The sequence below is a fragment of the Gnatocerus cornutus genome, chromosome 4 (assembly GCF_029298725.1).
Source record: "Gnatocerus cornutus isolate USDA-ARS CGAHR chromosome 4, icGnaCorn1.1, whole genome shotgun sequence".
In the NCBI taxonomy this organism is placed as follows: domain Eukaryota; kingdom Metazoa; phylum Arthropoda; class Insecta; order Coleoptera; family Tenebrionidae; genus Gnatocerus; species Gnatocerus cornutus.
This window is the reverse complement of record NC_142236.1, coordinates 6646988-6658583: the sequence shown is the minus strand read 5'-3', so window position 1 is coordinate 6658583 and position 11596 is coordinate 6646988. Positions and strand designations below refer to the sequence as shown.

The following is an 11596-nucleotide window of genomic DNA, read 5'->3' as shown; positions in this document are numbered from 1 at the left end:
ACCGGGTCCGCGACGCTGAGATATACTTAGCATTGGCACACGGTACTATTTAGATGTTTGTTTGCTTACGTCATCGGGGGCGGAGAGGGGTGGGAATTTACGGGGTGGTTACTACAAATTTTTATTGTGGAAAGTAACATGAAGAATTTTATTGTTCTCGTTTTTGGGGGGCCATGTGGTTTATGTTTCACACTGTTTATTTTCTTTGCGTCTAAAATATGGAATTTGTATTTTATATTGATCGCTCTGACGTCGTTCCTGTAATAAAATTTATTCGATCATGGGCCGGTTCTTCGTTTCTGGAACAAAGAAGGCCGCAAGCGCCGTCCCTGAAATTAGATTCTTTGAGTTATTCTTGTAGTACCATCCTATTGCAACAAGAGCACGTGCGGAGGACCAAAATAGATTTTCGTTGCATATCGGGAAATCTTATACTCTCAACAAATTAAGATTGGCCTCGGGGAAACTCGTCGAAAAATGAGAATAAATATAGCCCCCTTGTTCAACTTACCGAATGCCAGGACGCCAAAAAGTGACATGATGCTTGTTGGATTTATCTCCAGGATGTGGTACACGAAGCACGACGTTATGAAGGAGTAGAAGTGCGCGACGCCCAGGGCCGTACCTCTAAAATTCGGGGGATTACAGGGTGGTACTTTAGAGGGGGTTTTGAGGGAGGTACATTAGGCACTTTTTCACGATTGAATTACAAAATTTAATTTAATGTAAAGAAGGTTTAGAAAATGTAAAAATTTCTATTTTTAACAATAATATATAGAAAATATAGAAACTCTGAATAAAATCTAAGAAGATGAAAATAGAGAAAATTTAGATAGAATTTTAAACAGAATTCGCAGAACCTAAAAAATCTAAAAGAATTTAGAAAAAAGTAAAAATAATTTGTAGACATTATAGACAAAATGCAAAGAAAATCTAGAAAATTTAAATACTATATAAAGAAACATCAAAGAGAATACAAAAATTAAAGAATTTGAAAACTAAAAAAAAATTTAGATGGAACCTGACAAACTACAGTATGTCCCCGGATTGAGTTCACAAGAGGGAAAAAAAGTTAATTTTCCATTTTACAAAAAAATTACAAAAAAATAACATTTTTTGTTTATTTCAAAACAGATAAATCTGCAATTAAAATTTCACAATTAGTAGTTTGTACTCTTAAACTTAATTTTTTCATTATTTTTATTTATTAAATTTTGTAATCGGATTTAAATAATAGCTGGCTGTGGATTCACAATATCAAATAGTGCGTTAAATATTAAAAGAAAATTTACCCAATAAATGTGTAAGTATTAAAAAATTGGAAAAGAAATGCAATTGCATCCTTAACAATAATTGAGAAAATTCGAAACAGTCTTAAAGAATTACAAGTTTGAATTGAACTATGTGCTAAAACAGGTAATGGGTCAATCAAATAGTGGAAATTGGTTTGAGTTAAGGAACAAATTTCATTCCTTTGACATTTTTTGCAAAATTAAAAATAAAAAAGTTGTTCATTATTTTTTGTTTTTTTTTTTCGATTATACGAACACAGCTTGATAATATTAAAGTTTTAATTAAAGATTTGTTTATTTTAAATTAAGCAAAAAACATTATCCCTTTGTCATTTTTTTGTAACATGAAAAATAACGTTTTTTTTCCTCTTGTGAACTTAATCCGGGGACATACTGTATAATAAAAAAATTAAAAAATCTATAAAATATCCAATAAAATTATGAAAAACGAACAATAAAATGAAAAGAGAATTGTAAATAGAATCTAAAAGATTTGAACATTATGGAAAGTAAGAGAATACAAAGAAACTATAAAACAATAATGAAATCAAAGAAAATCTAAAAAAAATAAAAGAAAATTTGCAAGCTTTAATCTGATTCGGAAGAAAATTAGTATATTCGATAAAATCAAAAGTTCCTTTAGAGAATTCAAGGAAAATCCGAAGGAAAAAACTTTATTTTAATTTTTATATACCTACTTGTAAAAATTTAGAGAGATTAAACTGAAGAGAAGCGAAACTAAAAAAAATCTAATTAAATAAAATAAAAATAAAAGAGAATCTGAAGAAATTAGAAAGAGAAATCTTAAGAGAAATTGGAGATATTTTGATTAAATCTACGCAATTCAAAGAGTATTTGAAGAAGAATTTAAATAAAATCTTGAAGGAATTATTGGGAAAACTATAAAGTTCAAAGAATCTAGATCTAGAGAGAATCTAAAGGATCTAAAACACCTACAGAATTGAGATCTAAGGGGTCGATTTCAAGTGTGACTTGCGTTACTGCAAATCCCATTTGCAACATAGCAACACCAATCACATTGCTCATACCTTGGCAACGGTTTCAAATTTGCGTTAACGCAGTGACTTGAAATCGACCCGTAAGAGTATTAAGAGTCTAAAAAAAATCATAACATTTATAAGGAAAGAATCGAAAGAATTAAAAGAAAGCCCATTTTAAAAATGTAGAAATTCTAGACAATGTAAAAAATTTATGAAACTTAAAGATAATGGAAAAAAATATAAGGAAAGTCCAAAGAGCATAAAAGTAAATGTAGAGAATTCAAGGAGATCTAAACAGAATCTGGAAACTCTAGTGAGAATTGAAAACAATTAAATGGAAATCTAGAAAATTCAAACAGAAACTAAATATAATTTTTGAAAATTGAAACAAAACCGAAATGTTAGAAACCTATAAAATCTTGAATTTAATTTTAGATTCTCTCTTGTCTATTCTTCTCGTATTTATAATAAATTTGTTTTATGTTCTGTTCAGATTTTTCTTAGATTTACTTCGATTTTTCTTTGAATATTCCGTTGTTTGTTTACAATTTATTTTCAGATTTTTCTTAGATTCTTTCTAGAACTTTATTTCTTTCTAACTGATCTAAATTTTCTTCGGAGTTTTTTTACGTTTTATCTAAGGTTCTTTTTGTTTTATTCAATTCTTTATAGTTTTTTTAAAATCTCTTTTTAGGTAAATATGTTTTTCAAATTTTTTACATACATTTTTGGTTTTATTTGAATTTTTTGGTTTCTTCTGGGATTTTCTCATTTTTTGAATTATTTTATAGATTAGTGTTAGATGTTAGATAGTATACAATTTCTTTTTGGATCTTTTTACTTCTCTTTAGTTGCCTTTAAGATTAAGCTAAATCCTCTTTAAATTTCCAGAATAAACTTAGAATTTTCTTTGTTTTCTTCAAGTTTACTTAAATTTTTTGATAAATTTTCTGTTTTTTTTATGGTTCTCTGTAGAGAATATTTTGTTATAATTTTCTCATAATCATTCGGATTTATACAATCTTTCGAAATTTTCGACTATTTTTTCTCTAATTTATCTTTTTAAATTCTCTATCTATAAATTTGTTTTGAATTCTTGACATTTACGTATTCAAACCCTTTTCGGGATCTATTTCTCAGATTGTCTATTGTTCTTAGATTTTTTCAAAATTCTTTTTAGAATTTTTATTAGGTTCTCTCTGTATTATTTCGATTTTCATTAGATTTCTAGATTCTCTCATATTTTCTTCATATTTATCAAACTTCATTTCATTGTCTACAATTTCTTTTTGTTTTTTTTTTGGATTTTCTCTATTTTCCAATTGAACTAAATTGTTTTTAGATTCGCTGAATTCTTTTTAGATTCTCTATATTTTCTCTAGGATTCTGTTTAAATGATTTAGAAATTTAGTCTCTTTTTGCCTTGAATTTTCTAGATAATTTTTTGGATTAGGCAAATTTTCTAAACTCTGTTTAGATTTTTGTCTATATTTTCTAACTTTCTAGAATCTCTTCAGACTTTTTTTTGAATTTTCTATATTCACTTTTGATTTTCTATAATATCGTCCCAATTTTTTTTTGAATTTTTGATTATCTCTAGATTATTTGTGATTTTTTTTAGTTTGTTTTTAAATGTTTTTTAGATTTTCGCTATGTCTTGTCTAAATTCTCATTAAATTTTCTTTAAATTTTGAATATCTAAATCTAAAGAGAATCTACAAAATCTAGAGAAGCTGAAAATTGAAAAGATCTGGAAAAAATTTAACGGTATTTAGAGAACATAAAATAGGTAGATAAAAAAGGAAATTCAAATAAAATCTATACAAGTCTAAAATTAAAATTTTCTCTGCCTCTCCCGCCTTAATCCACCTCTGCCTACCTTATCGCCGTGGGAAAGGATTCGATCATCAGCACCCAAACCGTCGACTCCACTGCCGCCAACCCGAAAATAAAACCCGACGCCGCCACTGCCATTACTGTCAAATTTTCAGTGAATGCCACTGTGAAACTCGTCAAACAACATGTCGCCATTCCTACAACTGAAACCAAAATAGCGTTTTAGAAGAATTTTACAAGAGTTGGCAACCCTGTCCAACTGTAAACAGTGTTACCAACATAAAGTAGAGTTTCCGAATTATCAGTGTTGTCAGTGTTGCCAACATCGCTTCAGCTCCCGAGCGCTGTTGTACGTCGCCTCGATCAAACATTTACACTCAAATTTCCAGCGTTTATTTTACGTGCTATTTATACACTCTCCGACTAGTTTTGTGTACTTACAAATTGGAAATTTACGTCCGATTTTATCGATTATGCACAGCAATATTATTTGAGCGATGAAAATATTTATGGAAAGAAACAGAAAATTCTCGTATTGAGTCGTATCCAATGAAATCGTGCAGTTCTTATTGAACACCAAACTGATGTGGATGAAGTCTTCACCGGACGTCGTACGGTTCCGATTTGACACCAATCGAGACAAATAAATGCTCCATCCGGAGAGGCTATAACTTAGTTTTACATCGAGGAACTTTAACTTTCCCCGTTTTACCCGAAGAGACTGGGAAATTTAATCAAAGAGAACATCAGGAAGTTTCTTAAAAAGTTTCTTTGACATAGAACCTTCAGCATTTTTGCCATGATTTTGAACACGATGATAATCTGTTGGATTATCCCTGCTGGTTCTGGTTGGTCATTTATGTGGTAATCCGAGATTAAATCCACGAGTTGATTGGAATGCACCTGAAATAGTATATTGTGAAATGAGTTGCAGAATGGCCTATGTTCCTATGAGTGCCACGAGTTTTCGATACTCTTTTCTATATTACGACTTTATTTAGATTTTTTCTTAAAAAGTTCTTTGTTACTAAACGATTTTTGGAGACTTTTTATTTCGACACCAAAAATCGTGCTGTAATAACCCATTTTAGTGCCGTAATAGAGAAAAATCGTCCCATTGATTGATTGTGGGGTAAAGTTTGACTTACATCAAAATTCTCGCTGTATTTTGACCTGTTGATTGCGTAGAATTGTTTCAGGATGATGCTTGCAGTGATTAATCTTCGTTTGAAGAGGAGGAAGCGCGGACTCATTTCCAGGAGGGCGGAGGCGCAGGCTAGGGTGATGCATAAACCGCCCCCGATGGCAAAGATGATGCGCCATGAAGTTAGCCGCATGTCCATTCCTTGGTGACCGGAGAGGTTTGAGTTTATGGTGCCGAAGCAGTATACTAAAACTGGTATTATGTTAGAGTCTTTCTTAGAGTTTTTCTATTTATGTACTACAAAGTTTTTTTAAAATTTTTCCACCCATTTTTCTATCTAGCGATTGTTACCTACATTTACTATTATCTGATTTTTTGAGCAGTAACAGATTAAATTTTTAGGTTCTTTTGATTCTGTACATTCTCTTTAGATTATCTAAAAAATTTGAGGAGGATTTAAAAAGAATCTAGATAAGAGATAGAGAGAGTCTAGAAAGAATCTATTAAACAAACTTTAAAGAGAGTCTTGAAAAAATAGAAAAAATCTAAAAAGAATTCAGACAATTTAAACATAAGAAAAATAAAAAAAATTTGAAGAAAAATTTGCTAATTAAAAGAAAAATTGTGAAATGCGAAGAAAATTACAAAAAATATAAGAAAATTTCAAAAAGAATCTAGAAAATTTAAGAAATTTTAATGAGAATCTAGACAAATTCAGAGGTTCTAAAAGGAATCTAAAAACAAACTAAAAAGAAATTATAGACAATCTGAGAAATAGAATTTGAGGAAAATTTTTAGAAAATCAAAAGTAAATATAGAAATTTTAAGACAAGTGAATGGGGAATTTAAAAAGTTTAGAATAAACTAGAGAAAATATAGCCAAATAGAACTTTAAAAATTCAAATAAAACGGGAAGATTATCTAGAAAATTTTTACAAATATAAAAAAAACTTAAGAAAAATCTAAGTTTAAGAGCAACCTAGTTTTATCTAGGTTTTTGACCATAATCAAAATAAGCATCTATCTTTATATGTACATATATTTCTTTTTTAGCTTGTCTAAATTTTGTAGATTCTCTTTAGAATTTTTAGAAGATTTGAAGAAAATTTACTGAAAATCTAGATAATACATAGAGGAAATTTAGAAAGAATCTAAGAACAAACAAAATGAAATTAAAAAATACTCTAAAGAGAATTTAAAATCCAAAGATAATCAGAAGAAAATTTAGGGAAAATGCATTCAGAATTAAATGTTAACATAAAGGAAAACCTGGAGGAAATCTAGACAGTCTAAAATAAATTAACAAAAAAATAGACAAAAATGTAAAAAGTGTTCAATTGAAATTGAACTCAAAGATTTAAAAAAGTCAAAGGAAAAGATAAAGAAACTCAAATGACAATTTAGGAAATCTAAAATCAATTTATATCATTTATAAGAAAAAAATGAAAAAATCTAAAAAATCTGAAGAGAAATTGTAGACATTCACAAGAGAATCTATTTAATTCAAGGAGAATCACAAGAAGTATGAAGAAATTTCAAAAGAATCTAGAAAATTCAACAAAATTTAATAAGAAATTATATTAGACATAGAGAAGAACATAAGAAAAAACTAAAAACAAAGTAATAGACAAGAGATTCAGAAGAGAATTTGAGCAAAATTCATAGAAAATCAAAAGTAAGTTTAGAGACATTTAAGAAATTAGAGAAAATATAAACCTAAATCTAAAAAAAGTTTGAATTCAAATAAATTCGGAAGAATTATCTAGAAAATAGATTCTTTAGATTCTTTAGATTCTTTAGATTCTTTAGATTCTTTAGATTCTTTAGATTCTTTAGATTCTTTAGATTCTTTAGATTCTTTAGATTCTTTAGATTCTTTAGATTCTTTAGATTCTTTAGATTCTTTAGATTCTTTAGATTCTTTAGATTCTTTAGATTCTTTAGATTCTTTAGATTCTTTAGATTCTTTAGATTCTTTAGATTCTTTAGATTCTTTAGATTCTTTAGATTCTTTAGATTCTTTAGATTCTTTAGAGTTCCCTAATTTATGAGTTTTTTAGATTAATTTTCCTTTATTCTCAATTTGAAAAGTTATCAAAAAAGGCAAAGACTTGAACTTACCAGACGTGGTTAAGTACCCAAGCGTCCACAGCAAGTCCGGCAAAACAATATAGAATCCTCTACTCCTCATCGGCAAAATCTCCGCCAAATACACCTTCATCGAAACTATATTGCCTTGCACCCTAAAAAAATCCATTTAGTCACCCCCGTCACCCCCCAACTCCAAATAATAACACAATCTTCACCCAGAGCCTAAGAAAAACGCTGCCAAAAACAGCGTGTACTTGTTATGCGAGAACGCCGAGACGAAGCAACTTCCAAAAATAATAATCAAGCTCTTGGAAATCATACATTTCTTTCCTGTGTTGTCGGCGGTGCTGCTGAGAAAGAAGCCCCCAATAGCTTTACCAACGACGAAGCAGATGAAGATGTTGGTGATGTCATTTTGGGTCAATAGAGTGTCGCAGGCGGAAAGTGGGATCGCGAAGTGGACGCAGAGGAGGACGAAGCCGTTGGTGAAGCAGTTGACTGAGGCGAAGGCGACGAGGAACTTGTAGTACAATCCCCAACCTGGAGGACGGGGGCTTATGAAAGTTTTTAGAAGATGGGGGTACCTGTTTTGTGGAGGGCTTCTTCGAAGTGGAGGAGACGCACTGTTGAAGGCCGGACCTGTGACATTTCAAATTTGGCAGGAGCTGTCAAAGTGTCAAAATGGCCACTTGATGCAAAAATGTCAAAATTTTTTGTGCCATGATTTAAGAATCCAAAAACGACCTAAATTCGAAGAAAGAAACATGTAAAATTACAGCTAAATGACTGAAATATCTGTTAAATTCAAATAAAATGACAAAACACAGCACAGTAGCATCAGAAATGACAGATTAAAACTGCTAAAGCAAATATACAGAAGAACTGATGACTTTAATAACAAAAAATGTCAAAAATGATATGGTAATGGGTTTAATGGTAACTTGAGGATCTAAAAATGATAGAAAAGTAATTAAATCAAAAGTTCAAAGAACGGTCGTAAGTTAAAATGACATTAAAATAACAGAGAAAGACTAGAAAATTTAATGATGACAGCAAAAAGATAGAAATGGTTGCTTAATCAAAATTATTTTATCTATAGTTTGACAGTTTAAAAATGTTAGCAATTATTGAAAAAAGCTTAAAATAAGTCATTCAAAAATTACAGTAATTTATGTTGTGGAAGACTAAAGTTTTTAAAAATGATAGCAAAATGATCAAATCACACATAAGATTGATTGAATAACAAACGACATTCTAATTTGGCTAAATAACCATAAAATGACAGAAAAAGACTACAGATAGTTTGAAAATGACAGCAGAAAGTGAGAAATGGTTCGTTGGGTGATCAAGACAATTTTGCCAATAAATTTGACAGTCTAAAACTGACAACAAACATTTACCAAAAATTCATAAGTTGTCAAAAATGACTGTAGTCTACATTGTAGAAGATTGACGTGAAAATGATAGCTAACTGACTAATCACACGTAAGAAATGCTTTGATTTGATAATTTAAAATGACGTAAAGATGACAGGAAAAGCCTATTGAATAATTACAAAAGACAAAAATAATCGAAAACCCACAAGGTTGAGGTATAAGATTAAGGTAAATTAAAATGACAGGTTATTCAAAGTTTGAAAATGACAGTAACATTATATGCTTAAAAATGACAGTTGGAAGCGAGAAAGGGTTTGATAGTCTAAGATTATTTTAACAGTAATTTGGCAGTTCAACAATGACTAGACTATTCAAAAATGAATGACCGTAGTATGATGAATACCGTAGTGAACACGTAGGTTGAACTAATTAACAACCCCAATTTGGTTATTCATGTTACATTAAAATGACAGATGAAAAACTTGAAAATGACAATTGGAAGTAAGTTATTAATTTGTCAATCTAAAAATGACAGCAAATTTACAAAAAAATTGAAAGAAAAAAACAATAACTTGACTGGCGGTAGCTAATAGAAAGTTTGAAAATGACAGCTGAAAGTAAGAAATGGTTTGATAGTAGCTTACAAAAGAACTTAAAGAGCCGTTCAATACATTTTGGAAGTTTGAAAAATGTAAAAATGACAGCAAATGACCGAAACCAATTAAAATTGGGTGAAAATTTAAACGACAATCTTTGGTTTGGTTACTTAAAGTGACCGTAAAATGTCGAAAATGACAGCTGGATGTGACAAATGGTTCGTAAGTCGGTCAAAATTATTTTGCCGATAATTTGACAAACTAAAAATGACAGAATTTTCACAATAAAAACTTTAGATATCATTCAAAAGTGACTAGAATTCTCCTTTGCGGATAATTAAAGAAAGTAAAAATGACAAGAAAATGACTGAAACTCGTTAAATTGGGATAAATAGCTGACAGCAATACATAATATAATTTAGATATTCAAATGACAGAAAAAAGTTTGAAATTGACAGCAAAAAGTGAAAAATAGTTCGTTAAGTGATCAAAACTTTTTGACGAAGATTTTTACAAGCTTAAAATGACAGCAAACGTACAGAAAGGCTTCATAAACCGTTAAAAAATGACAGTGTTTTATATTGAGAATTTATCTTAATACCAGAAGTTCACTATGTGTTGAAAATGACTTCAGAATTTTAAATGTGAAATGACGCAGGACCACAAAAAGTTTAAAAATAATAGCAGACATAAAGTAATAGACAGATACGTAGTTTGTTGGTTTAAAAATGATAGCAAAATGAGCGAAAATCTCGTTCATTTGAAGTATCTGGCGGCAATTTATTTCAGCTATTTCAAACGACAGTAACATGACAGAAAAGTCCTCATAGAAGGTCTAGAAACGACAATATGAGACAATTTTATTTGATTAATTATTTAGTTAATTTTAAATGAACAATTGCAGGGAGGACCATAGAAAGTTTAAAAATGACATTATACGTAGAGTAATAGTTTGTCAGCTCAATAACAATAGCAAAATGACTTAAAAATAGTTATTTATAAGTAACCGATGGCAATTTTAAAATTTAAAAAATAAACCTAATAATCTGTTAAAAAATGACAGTACATAGTTTATTTTGTGAATGAGTAAAGTGTCTAAATTGACAGTAAAATGACAGAGAGACACATTTTATGTGGTAATTTGAAATGTAAAATGCCCGAGAGAACCACGAAAAGTTAAAAAATGACAGCATACATAGAGTAACAGTTTATCAGCTCAAAAACGATAGCAGAATGACAGAAAAATAGTTAATTCTAAGTAATCAATAGTAATTTATTTCGGGTATTTCAAATGACAATAATATGATAAAATAAAAACCCATCGGAGATCCATAAATGACAATATGAAAGTTCTATATGAATATTCTACTTTAACGATCATTGTTTGAAATGACAGAAATTGACAGAAACAGATTTATCATTCATTAAAACTGACAGTGAAATGCAAATGACAAAGTTTCTAATTACTACAACAGACATTTTGTGCCATAAGTGTAAATAATCAAATCTCACTAATTAAGGTGAGCCAAATTAAAAAATGACCATAAAAAGTTTCTATTGTTTATAGTTTAAAAAAAAAACTCAGATTAACTAGAAATGATGCAAATTACTAATGGCACAAAAAATAACTCAGAAATTGTTAACAATGCTAAAAATGATTACCGAAAATAAAAATTGAAAAAGTGTCTATAACTAGTTAAAAAAGTCATGACAAAACAAAAACAAGAACAAAAAAAATTCTAAATAATGATAAATTAAGAGATTATTTAATGATGTGAATAATAACTATTTATGTAATAAGTACATATTTTAGGTCTTTTGTAAACCAATTCTATAGTTTATTTGACAAGTCAGCAAAGCTTAATTATGTACGAACTATCTATATACAAAATTTTAATTTCAAATGTAGTGAATAGACAATTTTTTTCAAAACAGTGACATTTAGGATCTAAAATTGTTTACTGCTTTAGTGCTACGTATATAAACTTAATTCTCATTTAAAGTGAAATTGAAAAAACTTAAATCGTAAATAAAATGGAAGAAATAGTTGAAATAGTGTCAAAAACTAAGGAATCTTTTCTTACCAAGGTCAGAAGTGTGTATGAAAAAACTTACGTCTATAGGAGAAACATTGTATTTTTACACTACTTTATTTATTATAATTATTTGACACTGACAAGCGGTCTTTTTAGGTTATTAATACAGACGACCGTCCATAAGAGCCACTTTACGGATGCTAAACAAAATCGTAACACCTAGA

General features: G+C 29.4%; 1 protein-coding gene across 1 annotated transcript; it reads right to left on the bottom strand.

Annotated features, from left to right (window-relative positions):
- Positions 1 to 96: 96 nt before the first annotated feature.
- Positions 97 to 8012, bottom strand: LOC148176272 (uncharacterized). Its single transcript, XM_088034473.1, has 9 exons — positions 7949 to 8012; positions 7580 to 7904; positions 7395 to 7516; positions 5278 to 5525; positions 4842 to 5032; positions 4571 to 4794; positions 4173 to 4332; positions 512 to 627; positions 97 to 329 (listed from the first exon to the last, which is right to left on the bottom strand). Exons 1-9 carry the CDS (start codon positions 8010 to 8012, stop codon positions 271 to 273), a joined length of 1509 nt encoding a protein of 502 aa, XP_087890599.1. The 3' UTR covers positions 97 to 270.
- Positions 8013 to 11596: the final 3584 nt, after the last annotated feature.